Source organism: Aythya fuligula, chromosome 24 (assembly GCF_009819795.1).
Source record: "Aythya fuligula isolate bAytFul2 chromosome 24, bAytFul2.pri, whole genome shotgun sequence".
Classification (NCBI taxonomy): domain Eukaryota; kingdom Metazoa; phylum Chordata; class Aves; order Anseriformes; family Anatidae; genus Aythya; species Aythya fuligula.
The window spans coordinates 1057914-1078805 of NC_045582.1; the positions used below are offsets into that span (position 1 = coordinate 1057914).

At 67.2% G+C, this 20892-nt stretch overlaps 3 protein-coding genes across 3 annotated transcripts; 2 read left to right on the forward strand and 1 right to left on the reverse strand.

The window, feature by feature from the left end:
* Positions 1 to 494: 494 nt before the first annotated feature.
* VPS25 (vacuolar protein sorting 25 homolog) lies at positions 495 to 3292 on the forward strand. Its single transcript, XM_032202746.1, has 6 exons — positions 495 to 585; positions 740 to 885; positions 1469 to 1522; positions 1803 to 1891; positions 2200 to 2275; positions 2623 to 3292. Exons 1-6 carry the CDS (start codon positions 539 to 541, stop codon positions 2733 to 2735), a joined length of 525 nt encoding a protein of 174 aa, XP_032058637.1. The 5' UTR covers positions 495 to 538; the 3' UTR covers positions 2736 to 3292.
* Positions 3293 to 4580: 1288 nt separating this feature from the next.
* On the forward strand, positions 4581 to 19907 carry WNK4 (WNK lysine deficient protein kinase 4). The gene is given in 23 exon segments (XM_032202507.1): positions 4581 to 4813; positions 8352 to 8463; positions 8465 to 8622; positions 8669 to 9116; positions 13398 to 13570; positions 13865 to 14085; positions 14189 to 14346; positions 14740 to 14828; positions 14942 to 15161; positions 15249 to 15573; positions 15694 to 15824; positions 15915 to 15982; positions 16062 to 16203; positions 16284 to 16400; positions 16494 to 16649; positions 16920 to 16980; positions 17108 to 17260; positions 17351 to 17901; positions 18035 to 18131; positions 18241 to 18688; positions 18813 to 19015; positions 19101 to 19222; positions 19316 to 19907. Coding segments are annotated over 23 exon segments (4956 nt in total). The 3' UTR covers positions 19886 to 19907.
* Positions 19908 to 20032: 125 nt separating this feature from the next.
* LOC116498392 (cytochrome c oxidase assembly factor 3 homolog, mitochondrial) lies at positions 20033 to 20726 on the reverse strand. Its single transcript, XM_032202646.1, has 2 exons — positions 20525 to 20726; positions 20033 to 20419 (listed from the first exon to the last, which is right to left on the reverse strand). The coding sequence occupies exons 1-2, from the start codon at positions 20724 to 20726 to the stop codon at positions 20307 to 20309; spliced, it is 315 nt and encodes a 104-aa protein (XP_032058537.1). The 3' UTR covers positions 20033 to 20306.
* Between the last annotated feature and the right edge of the window lie 166 nt (positions 20727 to 20892).

A 20892-nucleotide genomic window follows, 5' to 3' on the forward strand; every position in this document is an offset into this window, starting at 1 on the left:
CCGGTTCCCGGCCCCACCGCACCGGGAGCCCCCCCCCCGCTGGCAGCGCTGGTGCAGCCACCGGGCACCGGCGCGGGGGGGGCGTGGCTTAACGGGAGGGGCGTGGCTAAGGGCGGGGTTTGAGTGGAAGGGGTGTGGGCGGGGGTTTGATGGAGGGGCGTGGCCTCGAGGGGTGGGCGGGGCTTTTCGATTGCTACAGCGGGTGGGGGTGGGGCTTCGGTGGTGGGCGGGGTGTAGCGGGGTGGGGTGGGTGGGCGGGGTTAGGAGGGAGTGGGCGGGGTTAGGAGTGGTGTGGGCGTGGCTTTGGATGGGTGGGCGTGGTTAGGAGGGGCGTGTGCGGGGTTACGAGGAGTGGGCGTGGCTTCGGATGGGTGGGCGGGGTTTAGGAGGGGCGGGCGTGGCTTTGGAGGGGGCGGGGTCTGGGGAAGCGGCGAGCGGCGGGGCGGGTGCGGGAGGGGCGGGGCTTAGCGGGGCGGAAGCCGGAAGCCGGAAGCCGGCGGCGGTGGCGGCGGGGTTGGTTCCGGTGGCGGCGGCGGCGATGAGCTTCGCGTGGCCGTGGCAGTACAGCTTCCCGCCCTTCTTCACGTGAGCACCGGCACCGGGGGCGGGGGGAGGCACCGGGCGGTGTGTGAGGGGTGGGGGGAGACACCGGAACCGGGACCGGAACCGGAACCGGGGCGGGGGAGGGGAGGGCCGCGGCCTGGTCCCGGTGCCGGTGCCATGGCGGAGCCCCCCGCAGGCTGCAGCCCAACGGCGAGACGCGGCAGAAGCAGCTGGCGGCCTGGTGCGCGCTGGCGCTCGCCTACAGCCGGCGGCACCGGCTGCCCGCCATGACGGTGCGGGAGGCGCAGGACAGCCCCCTGTTCGCCAACCGCCGCCTGCAGCGTATCCTTGGCACGGCCCCGCCACCCACAAACCCCTCGGCCCCGGTTACCGGCCCCCCGGTTATCCCCGCCCCTTCCCTGTACCGGTTCCCCACTGTCCTTCCCCTGCCCCGGTTGCCTTAACCCGACCCCCTCCTCCCCAAGCCCCCACCCCGGTTACCCCCGTCCTCTCCCACCCCGGTTGTCCCTATCTCAACCCCCACTCCCCCCCCAGGTGCCCTCCTGCCCATCGTGTCCCAGTAACCCCCTCCCCCATTCCAGTTACCCTCCGTCCTGTCCCCCCTCATCCCAGTTACTCCATCCTGGCCCCCCCATCCCAGTTACCTTCCATCTCATCCTGTCCCAGTAACCCCCCATCCCAGTTACCTCCCAGTAACCCCCCATCCAATCCTGTCCCAGTACCCCCCCCCAGTCCCAGTTACCCTCCATCCCACCCCATCCCAGTTACACCCACCCCATCCCAGTTCCCCCCCCCCCCCCCCCCCAATCCCAGTTACCCTCATCCCCAAATCCTACCCCTGTGTTGTGTCCCTTTCCCCCCCCCCCCCCAAGCTCTGTCAGTGCCTCCTTAACCCCCCTCCCAGGGAAGCTGCCGCTGGAGTCCATCCAGGTGGTGCTGGAGGAGCTCCGCAAAAACGGTGGGTGTCCGTCTGTCCATGGGGGTGGGGTCTGTCCTCTACCGGGGGGGGGCTCAGCCCCACCGGGACGGCACCGTCCCGCTGCAGGAGCAGCCCTGGGGCTCTCCCCGTGCCAGCCCCCGGGGCCAGCTCGCCCCTTCTGCAGCCCCTCGGGTCCCCCGCTGCACGAGGAGGGGTCTCGGGGGGGGAGGCAGCACCTCCAGCCACCCGCAGGCGTGATGCCCTGACTGCTGTCCCAGCCCCGTGCCCTGCCTCGAAGCCTTCCTCCTGTTGTTTCCAGGGAACCTGGAGTGGTTGGACAAGAACAAAACCAGCTTCCTCATCATGTGGAGGAGACCCGAGGAGTGGGGAAAGCTCATCTACCAGTGGGTGAGGAGCTGGAGGCTGCCCCAGTGCACAGAGGGGGCTTTCCCTATCCAGAGGGCCTCGTGTAAAAGACTCCTGAACGTCTTCCTCGTGCTTTCCCCCTACTTCTGCTTCCATTCTGCTCACTGCATGGGGCTGTGTTAGCTCCTTCGGGTGTCATTTCTCACCTTTCTGATGCCCCAGCACGTTCTGAGGGTGGTTTTGCTCGTTGGGGGCTGCCCGCGTTACGCTTCGTTTGCGCTGGGGTGCGCGAGGGGTCGTGCAGAGGGCGTTAAATCGCGCAGATCTGCCCGATGCTTTCACGTTTCCAGGTGTCGAAGAACGGTTTGACCAACTCCGTCTTCACGCTGTACGAGCTGGTCAGCGGCGACGACACTGCAGATGAAGGTAATGCCACGAGCTGTGTCCCCCAGCAGCTTTTCAGGGCACGCTTCATCCAAATACCCAAACAGATGATTAGCTGGGCCTTCCCAGTGCCTGGTGTGAGCTGCAGGCTGTTGAATTTTCACGCCTGGCTTCTTCGCTGCCTCGTGTCTGCTGACCTCCAGGCTCTGTGGTTGATGACTCGATCAGCGAGGCCTTGTGGCTTTGCTGTAGTGTTTTGGTGCTGGGGTCTGAGAGGTGCCCTGCAGGGCCCTCCGTCTGCGCTGTCACCGCCCCGTAGATGTCGTGAGCCCCTCTGTTTCCCGCTGTGTTCCTTCTTCTCGCTGACGGGGCTGGTTGTCCTTCCCTAGAGTTCCACGGGCTGGATGAGGCCATGCTGCTTCGTGCCCTGCAAGCCCTGCAGCAGGAGCACAAGGCTGAAATCATCACGCTGGACGACGGCCGAGGCGTCAAGTTCTTCTGATGGGAGCCCTCTCCCTGCTGCTCCTCTCCGGCTGCTGAAGCTGCGAAGGTTTCGTCTCCTGGCCTGGTTTCAAGCCCTGTCTGCAAAGCAGCTGCATACTCGGGATTTCTTGGGGCGAGGAGAATCTGTGAAGCCTTCCAGAGACATGACTTTTTAGAAATCCTCAGAGCTCCTCCGTCTTTCTTTACTCCCTGTTGTGTTTGAGAGGCTAAAGCTGCTCTCAGCGGCTCTGGGAGGGACCACCCAGAAGTGAAACCAGGGAAAACTGCTCCCGTGGCTGCTCCCTGCTCCTGGGAGAGCAGGGGATGGGCTCTTCCGTGGCCGGTCAGGCTTGGCCTCTGAGGGCAGCTCCTTCCCAGCTTCCAGCCGCGTTCCTGGGCTCGGCATTCCCCGCTGCTCGTGCTGGAGGCAGGGGGACAGGACGTGCTGCTGCTGCTGCGGTGCAAAAGACCTCGCTGGAAGAACCACGTGCTCGCTGCAGAGCAGGCCGTGCGGTGGGGCGGGTGCCAAGGAGCTAATCTGGAGTAATTAAAATGACAGGATGTATTTATAGAGCCGCCTGGCTGTTTGGGTCTGTCTTTATTTTTCCATCCGAAACAAAACATGAGGGCCCACCGAATCCCTGCCCTTCAGCCGCGTCTCCTTGCTGCGCTGTACAAACAGCGCGTGCTGGGTAGGGGGGGGATTGCAAAGCCGCCCCCCCTGCCATGGAATCAGGCAGTGCCGGGGCTTTTCCACGTGCTGTGGACCACGGGGGCTCATCCTGCATATTCTTGGGGCCACGCCTGCCTTCATCTCCACGTGCGATCCGCCGAAAATCTCTCGGGTTTGGTGCAGAGGTGGCGGGGGAAGCTCGAAAACGAGAGGCTGGTGGAGGTTGTAATGCAGTTCTAGATTCTCGGTGCTGACAATGAGGGGCACAGCTCGCTGGGAGCTGACCCAGGTCCAGTCTTTGACCCGGTAAATCCTTAATCGCTGAGCAGGGAGCTCCCCTGGGGAAGCCCTTGCTCGGTCTTTGCCTCGGCGCTCACCGCAGGCGGATGCGGGGCGCTGCGCTGCAGTGACCTTTCATCCAAGCCCCTGAGGTCGTTTTTAGGATCTCATAGAGCCCCTCGGCACGCTTCAGCTCGTCCTTCCCTCCCTGCCCCTCGCTGGGCTCCTGGGCTCCGCTCCAGCTGCGGTGCTGCTGGCACCCGTTGGCGGTGGTAACCGGCAGTGCAGACGAGATGCCAGAGCCCAGGCTGGGTTTGTGGGACTGGGGGAATTTTAAAATACCTTTTTTTTATTTTGTAGCAGGAGCCCATTCTGCGTTGGGCTGTACCCACCTGTTTGCAGACACAGCGCTCCTGGAGCTGTGCTGGGAGGCTGGTGGCAAAAATTCCTCCGTGTCCTGTTCCTCTGCGCTACAAAGCGTAGCAAACCGGCACTCCCTGCGTGCACCGGGGCCCTCCCTGGGTGTTTGCAGCTCAGAGGGCACCCGGGAAAGTCTCTGCACAGGGGCTGCGTCCTCCAGCATCTCCCCGGGGCTTGGGTCAGTGCCTGGGGTCTGCCTTGTTCCTTTTCCCACTGTCCCCGCTGATTTCCCTCTCCGGGTGCTGTTCCCTTCCCTGCTGTTGTTCCCCTTCAGGATGTTTCTGTGCTGGCCGTTCTGTGCGTTTAATTTCATCCACGTTTGACCCGGGATAATGAGTCTGCAGAGACAAGCCCGGGCTGTTTGTGTTTCTCCCCCTGCCCGTGCGTGGTGCTGACCTCTCGCATTGTGTTCCGAGCTGCCTGTGCTGGCCGTAACCTCGCCGTCCTTGAGCCGCTCTGCCTTCCTAATTAAATTTGCTCCCTTCTTAGGAAATGGCCGATGTGACGTTAGATAAGCTTAAAATTAAGCCTTTTTCTTTCCAAGGCCCTCCTGGCAGAGATTCTCGGCTCGTTTTCAGCTTCCTCCTCCAGCTTGCTCAGCGAGGTGAGGAGGAAGAGTGCGCTTCCCCTCGGCGCACCCTCCCGGGCCGGGCTGCTGCTGCTTTTCCCTGCGGGTTTTCTGGTGGTGAGGTGCACGCCAGGGGCGAGCTGGAGCTCGTGGTGATGTAAGCACCTGCTGGCAGGCAACAACAAAGCCTTTTTATTGTCCTCCCAAACCGGCCTCCTTATCTTCGCGTGGCGCTTTATGGCGTAATCACGGGACTGGGACATCAGAGCCCGTCTGCTTCGCGCTGCCCGGGGGTGCTGAAAACCCTTGGTTTGGGAGTCCTGGGGTGCTGGCTTGATAGGAAGGAGATGAATTAACCTGCAGGGAGCGGGGTAGCCTCCAAGCACGACTTCCCTGCCCCTAAAGCAGCTCCTCCCCGTGCTCCCCGTGCGCGGCGCTGCAGCCGTGCGCGCTCCCAGAACGAGGCAAAGGGCAGGGGAGGTTTGGGTTCGTTTCCATGCGGGGCTGAAGCAGCTCCAGCAGCTTCCCCTCGGCCTCTCCTGTCGTAGCTGCGAGCTGCCTGGGCGGGGTGTCGGGGTCTGAAACCAGTGCAAAGGGACCTGAGCCCTCCTCACGGGGTTTTGGTATTGATGGTTTGAAAATAAACCAAAACCTGTCCACGCTCCTGGGGGCACCGTGGTGGGGTTGGTTCTGCTCTGATCAATGCAGGGCTGCAGTTCGGGAAGTTGGGTTGGAGAGGGAGGAGGCAGAGCCCTGCTCCCTCCGTGCTTTTTGGCAGAAAGAAATGAAACAATTCCACGTAACCGAGAGAAAAAAAAATGGAAAGTGGGGGATCCACCAGGGCAGAGGGAGCTGAAGCAGGAGGCACGGCCCTGGGACGAGGCATGGGGCTGCGTGCCAAGAGGAGGGCAGCCAAGCGCCCTGAGCTTGGCCACCAACACTGCCAAAAGCCTCGTGGGGCAGATTTGGCATCCTGGGGCCGCGACACCTCGCCGGGACGAGGCAGGGACCCCGCTGGATGGTGCTGGGGCGCGGGATTCAGCGATTCCTCGGCATGGGCCCGCGGGTGCTGGTCCCCAGCTCCGGCTCTGAGGTCACTGCTGCCGTCTGGCCGCGCCGATTAGGGCTCGTGGGCCGGGGCGAGGTGGAGCTCAGGGGGCTGGGGCCGAGATAAGGCGCTATCAGGGTCCCGCACACTCGGCTTCTGCTGGTCACGGGAAGGGAGAGAGCTCGGAGGGGTTTTTCGTGAGCTGGTTGAGGACCAGGAGTTGCTTCGGTCTGATAAATTGATGAGTTGGGATCATCTGTGTGCGGGTTGCTTCTGTCATTCTGGGCGAAGGAAATCCTCAGCAGTTATCTGCCGGGGCTAAGGTCACGGCTGAGGTTGGAGTGATGCCTCCTCCTCCCCAAATTTCCACGCTTTAGGGTAGGGGGGCACGCTGGAAGGGGAGGCCGAGGCTCCCAGCAGGTGTGGGATGCTGAAACCGAGCAGGACACATCCCCTTTGTCACCGGGGAGCCTTCCTCCTCCTCCTCCTCCTCCTCCTCCCTGGCCCTCCCGTGCTGGGGATGCTCAGCTCCCACGCAGCCCCCCCTGGGCAGAGGGGCTCTGCAGATACGCCGTGCTTGGGCCCATCCCAGCTGATGATTTCTGGCAGAATTCTCTGGATTCGGTCTTTGATGAGTGATCGAACCCCGAGGAGGGCGATCCCAGTCTCCTGCTCTCTTCCCAGCAGCCAAAAAATCGGCGAAGCTGCCTGGCTGCGGCGGTTCCTCAAAGCGCAGGGCTGGCACCGGGAGCAATGTCACCCTGATAAGGTGCCGGGGAGCCCTGCGTGTTTTCCGAGCGCTGGCAGGGCTCGCTGTGGGCTGCAGCTTTCTGCTTTCAGCCCAAGCCTGGCTCCAGCTTGGTGACTTGGGTTGGGTTGGGAGGGGACCTGCGTCCCCCCACTGGGTCACCTCGCTCCTGCCACGTCTGCGGCGCTCCTGGGCTGCGGAGAGGAGGCTCCTCCAGCTGCTCACCGGGGAGGACGGTGGGGCAGGGTGAGCTCCGTGCCCAATTTCCACCCTCTCTGCTCCTCCGGGACCTTTCGAGGCATCTCCTCCCACGGTGCAAACGCTCGGTGACGGGACACGAGCCTGCTGGCGACGAGACAAGGAGCCCTGCCTGGCTCCTGCTGTCTGAGCCCTCACCAAGCAGCACGGGCTCCTCGCCAGCCCCGGACGTGTCCCAGCAGCTTGGCGCAGGGAGCGGGGCTGGAGGTGCCTGCAGGGCTACGCCCCTCGATGCCAACGGAGCTGGGGCCGAGCGGGCGCATCCTCGTGCTGATCCTGGGCAGGGTGCAGCCGAGCACGGGCGCGCGTTGCTGGGCACCGCTGAGTCAATCCCTGCCGGGTTTCACAAGGCAGAAGCCTCCCACGGCAGGGACAGCGCGGCACCGCAGCCGGCAGCACATCGCTGCTGGGTTTGGGCTCTGGCAGACGGCGCTGCCTGCTGCTGCGGGCCAGGAGGCTGCAGTCGCTGCTGCCTCTGCTTCTGCTGCTGCAACTGCTGCTGCCTCTGCCCCTGCTGCAGGCACCAGGCAGAGCCCAGGCTGTGCACCCTGAGCAGCCTCCGGTGTCTTTTCCCCCAGGAACGTGCCCTGGGCACGCTGTTGGGAGCGCAGGGTAGGTCAGGACGCGGTCCCTGCTCTCAGCTCAGCCCGTGCTGCACAGGAGCACTTGGCCGGTTCCCTTCCTGGGGAAGGTTTTCTCCAGCCCCCTTTTTTGGGAGAACGGTGGGGGATGAAGGAGCGGGGTCGTGTGGAGGTAGCAGAGGTCTGCCCGATTGCAGTTTAGCCGCTGGGCGCTCAGCCTGCCCAGGGAATCAACATTTCATTAAATGCAGCTCCCTCCTCCCGCCCGGACAAGGGGCAGGGGGGATTTGTGGGGCTGCAGCCGTGCCTCAGGTTGGCATTGTAAATCTGCACAGAGGACACGGCCGTGCTAACGCTTCAATCCTCCCCGTCACGTTTCCTGTACCGTCAGGCAGAAACAATCCGACCTTAGGGAAAAGAAATTAACGCCAGCCTCGATCGCTTTGTGTTTTGTGTAAACAGCTTCACCGGGCAGAACAACCTCATCGTTTAAGCTGCGGAGACAACAAGCTCTTGTCCAGGGCTCCCCGGCTAGCGCGTGGCCGACGGACACGTCCCTATCTCGGCATTTGCATGACCCTAATTTCAGGATTTCACCCAGCAGTAAACCCCGGGAGGAGCGGGGCAGGAGCTGAGAGCGTCTCAGCGCCGCTGCAGCTGGGGGGGAGCCGCGGCCCCTGGCAAACACGGGGCTGGGAAACCTCCCGTGCAGAGCTCCGAGTGAACATTTAAGAGGAGCGTGTCCCTGCAGCTCGGTTTAGCCTCCGTCCCCATGCACGGTGCCTGTCCTGGTGCCGGTGCCCATAGTGGTGCTTGACCCGGTGCCTTTCCCGGTACCGGTGACTATCCTGGTGCTCTCTCCAGGGCCTTTCCCGGTACCAGTGCCCATCCTGGTGCTTCCCCCAGTGCCCATCCCAGTGCTGTGCCCATCCCAGTGCTTGCTCCAGTGCCTTTCCCAGTACCGGTGCCCATCATGGTTCTCTCCCCAGTGCCTTTCCCAGTACTGGTGCCCACCCCGGTGCCGTCCCCATCCCAGTGCTCTCCCCCATGCCTTCCCCAGTGCCTTTCCCGGTGCCCACCCGGTGCCCATCCCGGTGCTCTCCCCGGTGCCGGTGCCCACCCGGTGCCCACCCCGGTTCCCGGTGCCGCTGCCACCGGCGCAACGCACACGAGGGGGGCGGTGGCCGCCCGGAGGCGGGGTCGGGCCGGGGCGGGGCCGGTGCTACCGGGCGGGGCCGCTCCGGGGCCGGGGCCGGTGCCGGGGCCCGGGCCGGGTGCTCGGGGACCGCTCCTGGCTGCGGGGCGGCGGCACCGGGAGCGGAGCTGCGGGAGCGGCCGGGGCCAAACCGAAGCGAACCGAACCGAGCCGGGACCGATGCCGGCGGCTGAACCCGAGCCCACCGCCACCGGAGCCATGTCCCAGCCCGAAGCGGAGCGGGCGGGAGGCGGCGGCGGCGGCTCCGCGGCGGAACCGGGGCCCCCCGGGCGAGCTCCGCACCGTAACCGCGGCCGGCGGCCGTCGGGGCGCGACCCCCGCCGCGCCTCGTCCCGCTTCAACCGGCGGAGCTCGGTGGAGCTGGAGCTGCTGGGATACCCCCCACCCGCCGGGGGGTCTCCGCCGCCGCCGCCGCCTCCCCCGGGAGCCGCCGGGCCCCGGGAACCGGAGGAGACGGAGAGCGAGGAGGTGGAGACGCGCGCCGTGGCCACGTCCCCCGACGGCCGGTTCCTCAAGTTCGACATCGAGATCGGCCGGGGCTCCTTCAAAACCGTCTACAAGGGGCTGGACACCGAGACCACCGTGGAGGTGGCGTGGTGCGAGCTGCAGGTACGGGGAGGGGGCTGCGCACCTGTGGCACGGCACGGCATGGCACGGCATGACATGGCATGACATGGCATGGCACTGCATGACACGGCATGGCTCAGTATGGCACGGTGCAGAACGTGGGTAGGGGGCTCAGCCAGGACCTCCCGTGCTCCCCCAGCCCACCCCAGCACCCTTCACCCGCCGGGCTGCAGCAGTAGGGCTGGGTGCTGCCCCCCCCCCACGTGCCCACCTCGGTGCTGTGCAGGGCTCAGGCTCCGTGCTCACCGGCCCTCCTGCTGCTTGCACGCTGCTTTCCCTTCACCTCGGCACTCCCCATGCTACAAAGCACTCGTGGGGTGTCAGCACCCCTGGTGCCAGCTCCTGCTCCGGGGGAGGGAATGACACCCAGCTCCGGGCTGTGCTGCAGGGCTGAGCACCCTGCTGCGATTCGGGTGCCTGCTAGCTCACAGCTCACCCTTTGGAAGGGCAGACGGGGCAGGGGGGCCCTCTCCTGTGCTCCCTCCACGCACGTGCCCGTGCTGGAGCTGGCCCAGAGGCTCGCTGCGATAGCCCTCGGCGTGCTTAGGGCCACGTGCTGCGGTGAGGCTCAGGGTACGGCGCGTCCTTGCTGCGTGCCTGCCGCTTGCCCTTGGCTGCAGCGGTGCCCGTGGGCACCTGCAGTGGCTCCTGCGGCGCTGCCAGGGGCCCTCTGTTAGCAGCCTGGTACCTGTGGCTTTCCCAAAGCAGCTTCCTCACCTCCTCTCCCTCCTCTCCCTTCACCAACCCGCTCATGTGGACGCTGGGAAGCCGAGGGCAGGGGCAGAGGTGTTGGCTCCCGCGTCGCCTTCTCCCCTCCTCGCTTTTAAAGGGCGAGATCCTGGGCGCCGAGGGGAGGCTGCGGGGGGAGAGCCCGGCTGCGGGGCTCCTCCTGCCTCCTCGCAGCCCCTGGGGATGGGCTTTGGTGAAGTCCAAAGTCTCCGACGGACTCCCAGCCACCCTGGGGTGCCTGCTGCAGCTGGAAGGTCCAAGTCCTTGTTTGCGCAGAAAAAAAAACCGTGCCCTGCGAGTTTGTTGTCTTGCTCCTGGAGCCCCGGTGCCGCCGCGCGGGCTGCGCCTCTCGGGTGGCTGCGGCCCAGTAACGCGCGAAGAGATCCTCAGATAACGGTGAATGAGTTTTGGAGGGCCGAGCGGGGCCTGTTGGCGAGGAAGGCGAGGGCTTGGGCTCCAGCCGGCCTCTGCGGGGTTGCGCAACCCCTTCAGCCGAGGGCACGCCGCGGTCCCACCCTCGCTTCGCCCAATTCTCCCTCCGAATGCTCCTGAGCTCCCCTTTGTGCCTCCCATCCCTCCGTGTGGCACCGGGAGCACCAGCTTGCTGCTGGCACGGAGCTTTCTCCGGGTGATTCAGCCGAGCTGGGGCATCCCACCTGGCTGCCTCTGTGTCCCCTGGGTGCCCCAACCCCGCTGCGCTCGCAGCCGTCCTGCCGGAGCTGCCGGCACAGCTTGGCTCCCGTGCGCCCGTTTGGTCCCATTTCCCTACTCTGCGGTGTCCACGGGGGCCGGATCGTGGTCCCCAGCACCCATCTGGGGGCTGGGATGGGTGCTGCAGCAGGAGCTCTGCTTGGCACCCTGTGCTGATGGGCACCCCATGCAGGTGTCCGTGCCAGGGGGGCTCCTGGGGGCACCTCCAGGTGGAGCAAAGGCAGCCTAGAAGCATCACAACACCCCCCCACTCCGTCCTGTTCTATATCCAGTGTCTCTTGTCCCCAAATCCACGTCCCGTGAGGGGCTGGGAGCGCATAAGCAGACTTTTCAAAGTTGGTTTTATTTATTTATTTTTTCTTTTCTCAGCAATGGTGCAAAGAATCAGACACTGTGACACGAGTGCAGGATTTGGAACCGCAAATAAAAATGGTTGTGGTTCTGCCCTTTTAAAAATAGCTTTGTCCCACGTCTTTCACAGCTCTCCTTTTATTGCCTTTAAAATCTAAATGAATTCCCAACCTCAACCCTGACCTGCAGTTCCGGTCCCGAGAGCCTTGTCCGGCTGTCGTGATGCCTCCCAACCCCAAATCCACCCCCCTCTCGGTGCCTTCCTGGCCCCGCCGCGGTGCCAGGTGATTCGGGGGCACCGCTTTTGCCTGTCCCCTGCCTTCCTGTGGGCCCCCCCCTGGGGACCTCCCTGTCCCCGCTGCCCCCCGGCCCTGAACGGAGCCGTCTGTGTCTGCCTCCCGCAGCCCCGCCGTGCCCTGTTTGTGCTTTCCAGCTTTAGGCTGGAGGCTATTTCTGTTGATAGGTGCCGAGGGTTGGGGGGGGAAGGAGGGAGCAGGGAGGAAACCAGAGGCCCGGAGTGGGATCGAGCCGTAAATACGCTGCCTGCCGGTGGTTTTCCTGGGGGGGGACCCCTCGGTGTGTGCCCCCCTGCAGCCCCGTGGAGCGGGGTGAGAGCACCCAGAAGGGGCAGGTGCCCCCAAAAGAGCTCCTGTGCTGATGTTGGGCAGGGAAAGGAGAGCGGGGCCTGCTTGGAGAGGGTTTGGGAACGGAGTGGCTGCCTGTGTGTGGGCAAGGAGGGGGGGGGGATGCCCTTGGGGCCCCCTCATGGCCAGAGGTGCCGGGGCCGTGTCTGGAGGGGAGGCCTCTGGGTGCTGCCCCAGCTCCTCTGGAAACGTCCCCTCGCTGCCTGGGTGCCCCCTTTTTGGGTGCAAATCGTGGCTTTGCCCCACGGGGTCTGTCCCTGGGACACAAGAGGGGGACGTTGCAGGGCCTCCACGCCCGGGCAGCGTGGTGCAGGGGGGGTTGTGGCCGCAGGCTTTGCTCCAGCTCTGACGTTTCCTCGCTGAGCCTCCTGCTCCATCCCTCCCCTCCGCCGCTGGCCCCAGCTCCTGCACTTGGCCCTGCCGGGCTCCCCGGCAGCCAGCTCCTGGCTCAGCGGGATGGGGCTGGAACAATTCCGTCCCCCCCCCTGACACCCTCCTCTTCCTCCGCGGGAGGTGGCTGGCAGGAAAGGACACCGCGTCCCGGCGGCTCTGCTGGCAGCCCTGGTCGCGTGCCGCCCCGTGGTGCTGGGGCAGAGCCCCGGGGATGCTCAGCTCCTGCTTTGGGGTTTGCAGGAGGAGCGGTGCCGGGACCGAACCCAGCAGCTCTGAGGGTTTGGGGAAGGAGCTTGGCTCCCCTCAGCCTTGCTCAAAGCACCCCTGGGGGGCCAAATTCTGTGCTGCCCATCGCTGGGGCTGGGGGAGATGCTGTGACTGCCCTCCAGCCCCGTTGGTACCCTGAGCCCATCGCCCCACGGCCTCACCCCGAGCCCCCCAAGCTCCTCGCAGCTCCCTGGGAGCAGCCGAGGGCCGGAGGGGGCCCGGGGCATGCGTTTGGGCACCGTGGGGTGATTTTGGGCGCTGTTTTCCTCCCTGGCTATGAAAGGTCCCATTCATCCCCTGCAGCAGGGCTCAAATTCTCCTCCGGGTCTCTAAGCGTGCGTTAAAGGAGAGAGGGGATTATGGAGCGGCTCCAGCCCGGCCACGGGGCCGGTTGTGATGCAACAAAAATATTACGAAAGCTGCCGGGGCCGAGGGACGGCGGCTGCCAGCCACGGAGCCGCACACGGGGCCGCGGCGTCCCGGTGCCCTCAGGGGGGTCCCCGGGCTCTGTGCCCACCCGGCCCCTTTGGGATCCGGGCTGATTTGGGGTCGTGGCAGCAGGGCACGGCTCTGCCCCTTCCCCCCGCGGTGTCGCTGGGTCCTGCTCCTCCTGCGCCCCCCTCAATTCCTGGGGTTTTGGGGTCTGCGCCTTGCGGCCCTGGCCCCGCTCGGTGCCTGTGTCAGCGCTCAGCTTGGGTTTCCACTTTAATGAACTCGAGCAGGAGGAACATGGAAAAACCTGGGCTGGAGCCTCCCACGCCTGCCTTCCCCAACAAAGGCCTCATTGAGGCCGGGCCGGCTCCCTGCCACCGAGGTGCCCGGTGCCTCGCCGGGGGGCAGGAGCCATCTATGGGGGGGGACACGGAGGGTGCTGAGGGCATCGGGGCTGCACGGGGCACCCCGGTGGGCTGGCGGTGCTCGTTTTGGTGGGGGGCACCGTGAGGGAGCCGAGGGCATCGATCATGGGGCCGGGCAGTCCCAGCATGGGGCAGGAAGGCAGGCGGGCGTCGTGGTGTGGGGATTTCAGCCATCGCTGCCCCAAAACCAGGTCCTGGAGGAGCCACGAGCGTGGCTGGGATGTGGGGATCGGGGTGGGCTGAGCTCGGGGACCGGCCCCAAACCCCGTGTCCTGTCCCCCCCAACCCTGCCCACTCCTCGCTCCCGGCAGACGCGCAAGCTGTCGAAGACGGAGCGGCAGCGCTTCAGCGAGGAGGTGGAGATGCTGAAGGGGCTGCAGCACCCCAACATCGTTCGCTTCTACGACTCCTGGAAGTCGTCCGTCAAGGGCCAGATCTGCATCGTGCTGGTCACGGAGCTCATGACCTCCGGCACCCTCAAGACGTGAGCCGGGGGGGGAGCACAGGGGAGGGGAATGGGAGGCGAGGGGATGGTCCTCACCCACCTCACGGGCTCTCGGTGAAGAGGACAGGGCGCTACGGGGCTGGGTGGGGGTCCGGGGGGGTCACAGGGCAGCGCTGGCCTCTCCCCACAACTGGCACCCCAGCTCCGACGTCCCCTTTGCAGCCTGGGGGTGGGCACGGGGCGGCTCCGGGGTGAGGAAGGGTCCGGGGTTGGGCTTGGTGCCTTCAGGGGGGGGGGGGAGCTCCGACGCCAGCCCCCGCGTCCACCTCGCAGCTACCTGAAGCGGTTCAAGGAGATGAAGCTGAAAGTGCTGCAGCGCTGGAGCCGGCAGATCCTGAAGGGGCTGCATTTCCTGCACACCCGCTCGCCCCCCATCATCCACCGCGACCTCAAGTGCGACAACATCTTCATCACCGGCCCCACCGGCTCCGTCAAGATCGGCGACCTGGGGCTGGCCACGCTGAAGCGAGCCTCCTTCGCCAAGAGCGTGATAGGTGGGGGCACGGGGGGGGCAACCCCGCGGGGGAATTTGGGGGGCTCGCGGGTGGCACCGGGCGGCCCCCCGAAGGCGACGCTGAGCCCCGCGGTGCCCCCCAGGCACCCCCGAATTCATGGCCCCGGAGATGTACGAGGAGAAGTACGACGAGGCGGTGGACGTGTACGCCTTCGGGATGTGCATGCTGGAGATGGCCACCTCGGAGTACCCCTACTCGGAGTGCCAGAACGCCGCCCAGATCTACCGCAAGGTCACCTCGGTGAGCGCCGGGGGGGGGGGGGTGAGACGGCGATGGGATGGGGGCAGTGGGACCTCGCCGCTCCCCGCGGCTTGGCAGGTTGTGCAAGAAGCTAAAATTAGGTGGGGAGGTGAGAGGGGGCTCGGCCCCGTGAGCTGCACAGGGCAGGGACACCCGCCTGCCTCGCCCCGTGCCGCCGGAGCATTAATGGGGTGGAACGGGCACCGGGGTTGCCTTTAGCTGGACTCAGCCGGCTCCTACCTGCTGGGGTGGGAGCCCAAAGCCCCCCGGGGGCCTGGATCCAGCTGCCGAATGGTGTCTGGCCCCCCCCCGGGCAATGTCCTGTCTGTTGGGGCCCCCACAAACCTGCTCGAGCCCCGGTGGAGGCTGACGGGTGCTGCCTGCCTCCCCCAGGGGCTGAAGCCCAGCAGCTTCTACAAGGTGAAGGTGCCCGAGCTGAAGGAGATCATCGAGGGCTGCATCCGCATGGACAAGGACGAGAGGTGGGAGAGGAGCCGGGGCCGCAGAGCCCTGCCCTGGGTGCCTGCACCCATGGGTGCCCCCCGTGCACAGCGAGCGGCCGCGTCCCGGCGCTGAGCACCCTTTTTTCCTCCAGGTACACCATCCAGGACCTGCTGGAGCACTCCTTCTTCCAGGAGGACACGGGCGTGCACGTGGAGCTGGCCGAGGAGGACGACGGCGTCAAGTCCGGCCTGAAGCTCTGGCTGCGCATGGACGACACCAAGAAGCTGCACGGCAAGTACAAGGACAACAACGCCATCGAGTTCCTCTTCGAGCTCTACAAGGACGTGGCCGAGGAGGTGGCCCAGGAGATGGTGGGTGCTGCGGGGTGCAGGTTTTGGGGGGACGACGGGGTGCCGGGGGGCTCCCCGAGGACCGCTACGAGCCCTGCTCCCGCACAGGTGATTTTGGGTTTCGTCTGCGAGGCCGATTACAAGCTGGTGGCCAAAGCCGTGCGGGACCGCGTGGTCGCCATCAAGCGCAAGAGGGAGAAGCTGAAGCGGGCGCGGGACGCGGTGCCGCCGGCCGAGCTGGGCCAGGGGCCCGGCGTCCTGCAGCTGCTGGAGGATTTCAAGTCCCCGCTGCCGTCGGGTGTCCCCACGCCCGCCCCGGCCACTCCCGGCTCTGGGGACTCCGTTTTCGGCAACGCCTTCCCACCGGAGCCCGAGGAGCCCGAGGCCGACCAGCACTTCGTGTACCGGCACACCAGCTACTCCTCGGCCACCTGTACGTAGGCACGGGGAGGCGAACGCGCGTCCCACCCGAAATATATTTCCCGGGGAGGGGATTAAGAGCCGAGGGGGCCCCGTTTCTGGCCGCGCTCGCTCAACTCGTGCTTGCCCCCAGCCGACTGCGAAACGGACGGCTACCTGAGCTCCTCCGGCTTCCTCGACTCCCCGGACCTCTCCCATCGCAGCGCCTCGGCGGGGACCCCCACCAGCCCGCCGCCCGCCCGCCCCGTGCGCTGCTTCCCCACGGTGAGTCCCCTCTTTTGGGGAGATCGGGGGGGGGGGATCACGGTGGCAGCAGCAGCAGCAGCCCCGGCTCACGGCCTCGTGTCCCCGCAGAGCATCGCGGTGCAGCTGCCCACCGAGCGCCTGCCGCCCGCCAGCGGCTTCTCCTCCCCGGTGGACAGGTGAGCCCCGAGCTGTGGGGTTGGGGAGAGGGGGCGGCGGAGGGGAACGGGCACGGTGACGCCTCGGGGCTTCCCGCAGCTACGCCTCGGACGTGGCTTCGGGGATGAGCGACGGCTACGAGGGGCTCTCGGCCAGCGAGAGGAGCAGCAAGCTGCCGGCCAAGAGGGCAGCGGGGAAGCTGCTGCGGCGCCGAGCCCGGTCCAGGCTGCGCATCACCAACGTGAGTTGCTTGGGGGGGGTGCTGGGGTGGCTGCGTCCCCGCTCCCCGCAGCGCTGAGCTCGTCGTCCTGCCGCCCGCAGATCTCCGACAAGAACGACCGGGTGGTGGAGTGCCAGCTGCAGACCTACAACAACAAGATGGTGACGTTCAAGTTCGACCTGGACGGGGACAACCCCGAGGAAATCGCCGCCGTCATGGTGAGGATGGGGCTGCAGGTGGTGGTGGGGGTGGTGGTGATGGGGACGGCGGCTGCGGGTCGCTGAGCACCCCCCTCGCCGCCCCATTTCCAGGTCCACAACGAGTTCATCCTCAAGTCGGAGCAGGACGGCTTCATCCACCGCATCCGGGACATCATCCAGCGCGTGGAGACCCTTCTGCGCAAGGACGGGCGCGGCGCCGCCGAGCTGCCCGAAAACCCCGAGGCAGAGGGTGGCAGCAGCCGGCCCGTGAGTACCCGGCCCCGGGACCCCCTTGCTGGGGACCCTGGGGACACCGAGCACAGCTCGGGGGGGAGCTGCCCGGTGCTGGGGACGTGCGGTGTGGGCACCGATCCCCTCCAGCTCCGTGTAGGATGCGCCCCGGGGTCGTGGGGGCACCGTGCCCGGCAGAGCCACCGGTTGCTGCCCCCTGCTCGCGGTGGGGACGTTTTAGGGACAAGCTGGGGTCTGGCTCAGCTCGTCCCATCCCGTCCTGGTGCTCAGTGTCTCCTTCCTCAGCAGGCAGAGCTGCAGCTGCAGGAGCTCTCGCGCTCCATCTCCTCCTCCTCCTCGCTCAGCGGTACGTCCCGCGCCCCCGGCCGAGCCGAGAGGGGGTCCCGGGGTTATGGGGGAACACGACAGGAGGGGAGGGGGCCGCATCGTGCCGGGGCTGAGCACCACGGGCGTCTCTCCCCCTTGTACCACAGACCTGGGCTGCACCAGCCCCAGCCTCTCGCTGCAGTCCCCGGTGCTGCCGGCGCTGAGCAGCTCCCTGTCGGAGAACGACCTCTCCAGCCCCGCCGAGCCGCCGGCACCCCAAACCCGAGGGCAGCCGCCGGTGCTGCCGGGCTCCCCTGCAGGTACTCCGTCCGTCTGTCCGTCCCTCCATCCATCCGTCCGTCCATCCGGGCCGCTGACGCCCCCTTTTTCCATTTCTCTCCCCCCCGCAGGCTCGGTGCAGACCTGGCCCCTGCTCTCCACAGCTCCCTCCTGGCCGACGGCAGCGCCGCTCTTCCCCCAACCCCCCTCCCCGAGCACCCCGGGGGGGGCTCCCCCCGTTCCCCTTGCCCTCCCTCCCGCCCTCCCCTCGTCCCCCGTCCCCAGCAGCCCCGTGAGCCCCCCCGTGACCAGCGGACCCTGGTCCCCGACCACCCCGCTCCTGTCCCTGGCCAACGTCTTCTCCCTGGCGGTGATGAGCGTGGCCCACACGCTGCTGCCCGCCGTCTCCTCCATCGCCACCTCGGGGGGCCACCTCTACCCCCCGCTGCTGCCTCGGCCTCAAAACCTCGTCCTGGGACCCCCTCGTTTCGTCTACCCCGACCCCGCCAGCATGGCCAAGCCCCCCCCGGCTCACGGCGGGGCGCTGGGGGCCACTGTCCCCGCTGCGGGGGGTGCTGTGCCCTTCTCTCCTCCAGCACCGCCGGGGGGTGAGGCCGCGGGGAGCCCCCCTGCACCGCCGCCACCGAGCGCGTCCACGCCGGGGAGCCTGGAGGGCAGCGGGGTGAGTGCGGGGCGGGGAGGGCTCCGGGGGTGCTTTTAGGGTTGGGATGCGGAGCCCTCTTGGCCCTAGGGACACCAGGGGGGTGAACGGGCAGCGGGTCGCAAGGGCTTTGATGGTTTTGGGGTGTCTGCAGGTGCCGCTCGGCCCCCCCAAGCCCAGCCACCCGCTCATCGTCGCCGAGTCGCTGCCGCCCGGCGTGCCCAAGGCGCGGCTGTCGCCCATCAACGAAGGTGAGGCGGGGAAGGGGCCGTGCCCACCCCGAGGAGGGGGTGACGCCGCGCCCCCCTCCCCGACCTCCCAGCTCACCCCCAGGCCCTGCTGCTTCCCCCCCCCCGGCAGAAGCCAAGCCGCAGATCCTGGGCCGCTTCCAGGTGACGCCGTCCAAGGAGCCAGCGGTCGTCGCCTCGCCGGCACCGGGCAGCGGCGAGGGCGAGGAGCGAGGCACCGAGCTGGCGGCGAGCGGCTCCCCCCTGCCCGCCGCCCCCGGCACGGGGAGAAGCAGCAGCAGCAGCAGCAGCAGCAGCAGCTCCTCGGAGTCGGAGGCAGCGGTGCAGGACCCCGAGGTGGAGGAGGCGCTGCCCGGGGAGTGCACGGTGGTGGCGGCGGCAGCGGCGGCGGCCGAGAGCGAGCGGGAAGGCGCCGGGGAGGAGGGCGCTGAGGGTGCCCCGCAGGCGGTGCTGAGCCAGGTGTGGCTGAGCTACTCCCGCAGCCTGTCCTACGTCAGCAGCGACGACACCGAGAGCGAGGACGAGGAGATCTGGGAGGAGCTGCAGAGCCTGCGCCAGAAGTGAGCAGCCCCTTGGGCCGGGGGAATCTGTGTGGGGTGCCGCACCCCGGGAGGGTTCCCCTGTCCCCCTTGGAAAACTTGGGGGTTTTCCAAGCTCAGCTCCCCTCCCTGCTTCTCTCCCAAGGCACCTGGCTGAAGTGCAGCTGCTGCAGAGCAGCCAGAAGAAGGAGATCGAGGAGCTGTACCTGCGGATGGGGAAGCAGCCCCCGCTGGGCATCGTCTCCCCCGCCGCCATGCTCTCCAGCCGCCAGCGCCGCCTCTCCAAGGGCAGCTTCAACCCCTCCCGCCGCAACAGCCTGCAGCGCCTCGAGCTGGCGCAGCCCCAAGGTACAAACCCCGGAGCTCTCCGTGGCTCCTCGCAGGGAATTGGGAGAGTTTTGACCCCCCCCCGGGGCGCAGCTCGGTGCCCCAGCTCAGGGCCCATCCGTCCCCGCAGGGATCATGCGGCGAAACTCGCTGAGCGGCAGCAGCACCGGCTCCCAGGAGCAGCGCGTGAGCAAGGGGGTGACCTTTGCGGATGATTTTGGCCGCATGGTAAGGGGCGGGGGCCTGATCCTGCTGCCCGTAAACCCCCCCAGAGCGCTCCCAGCACCCCCCCAGCTCACTGACACCTCTCTCCCGCAGTAGGCAGCCGGCCGGGAGTGACTTCGTGAACTACCTCAACCAAGTGCCTGCTGCCCCGCAGGGGGTGGGAGCCCCCCACGCCTCCTGGGGAGCAGCCAGCGGGGTCTCTGCCGTGGGGGGGGCCAGCCCCAACCCTTCTGCACCCTTCCAGGGCTGGGCTGGCAGCACTCCGCTCATCCCTATGTGTCCCCGTCTGCTCCTGTCCCTTCTCTGCTGCGCTCCAGCTGCGGGAGGGAGCAGGGCGCTGGCACCCCTCGCAGCCCCGCGCCTCGTCCTGGCTCCCCGAGCAGAACCCAGCCTGCTCCGTGCCCCCGTTGCACCGCGTCCTCTGCCTTACTCCACCTCGCCGTCCTCCAGCCTCGTCCCCGCGGCACAAAGCGGCGCCTTCCCCTCCTCGGCTGCTCCGAGCCCAAAATCAACGCGGGGCCGTGCCCGAAAAATGATGGAACCGGGGGCTGCGGGGGGCGGGGTGAGGGTGAATTTTGTTACAAACCCACGTCTGGGAAGCGTTTCATAAATACAAATCGAACACAAAGCGGCTCTGGCTGTGTCTGTGGAGGAGCTGGCTGCTGAGAAGAGCACAAACTGAGTAAAACGGGTACAAATAAGAAGGGAAAGGTGCAACTTTTCAGCTTTTTGAGAAAATCACCTCAGCAGCCGGCCGGGTGTGTGCCCCCAAGCTGGATCCCGGCTGATTTAACGGCAGGCACCGAGGCAGGCTCCAGTCACGAGGCGTTTATTACATTAGGGCTGGGCGGCAGAGCCCCCTGCCCACCCCAGAGCGCGCCCCCCGCCCGGTCCCGGTCCCATTCCCGTTCCCGGTGGGACACGGGGGGGAGATGGGGAGGGGGGGGGGCAGCACCCTGCCCGCAGGGGAACCTCAGGGGAACCGCCGGGACCCCTCAGGCCGCGCTGGGCCCACCGGGCCGCTCCGTGGCCGGCCCGGGGCTGCTCCCCCCGCCGCCTCACGCCGTGCTCCGGGGCCGGGCCGCCCTCAGGTGGCCGCGCTCCGCTCCCGTTGCGAGGCCCGGGCCCGCGCCGCCTCCGCCTCCAGCTCCAGCTCGTCCAGGAAGCGCTCCTGAGACACCGAGTAGAAGGTGTAGCCGTCTGCGGGGCGTTAAGGAGAGCACCGGGAGGGCACCGGGACCCCCCACCCCCACCCCCAACCCCCTCCCGGTCCCCTCCCGGTCCCCTCCCGGCCCTGCAGGATACAGATCCCCGCCGTCACGGCGCCGATGCCCAGCGCCAGCAGCACGTTGCGGCCTCGGAGCCGCTTCTGTAAGGCTCGCTGGCGCTGGGCGAGCTCCACCTGCGCCATGAAGCGGCGCTGCTCCGGGCTCAGCCCCGGCTCCCGCGCGGGGTCGATGCGCTGCGCCACCGCCGCCTCCCCGCCCGCCTCCCTGGGCGCCGCCATCTTGCCTTGCCGCCGCTGCCGCCGCCGCGGGGGAGCGGGAGCCAATGGGAAGGGAGGGGAGGGACCAGAGCGGGCGGCTCGCTGAGGGGAGGCGTCGAGTGATTGGCTGCGGCGCGGCACGCGGCTGGAGGAGGGAGCGAGAGGCGCGAGGTGATTGGTGGAAGCG

Coding starts and splice junctions, on each gene's coding strand:
- LOC116498392 (XM_032202646.1), bottom strand. CDS start 20,726: ATGGCGGCGCCCAGGGAGGCGGGCGGGGAGGCGGCGGTGGCGCAGCGC. Junction 20,420..20,524: donor CGCCGTGACGGCGGGGATCT/GTATCCTGCAGG, acceptor AACGCCCCGCAG/ACGGCTACACCTTCTACTCG.
- VPS25 (XM_032202746.1), top strand. CDS start 539: ATGAGCTTCGCGTGGCCGTGGCAGTACAGCTTCCCGCCCTTCTTCAC. Junction 586..739: donor AGCTTCCCGCCCTTCTTCAC/GTGAGCACCGGC, acceptor AGCCCCCCGCAG/GCTGCAGCCCAACGGCGAGA. Junction 886..1,468: donor CGCCAACCGCCGCCTGCAGC/GTATCCTTGGCA, acceptor CCCCCCTCCCAG/GGAAGCTGCCGCTGGAGTCC.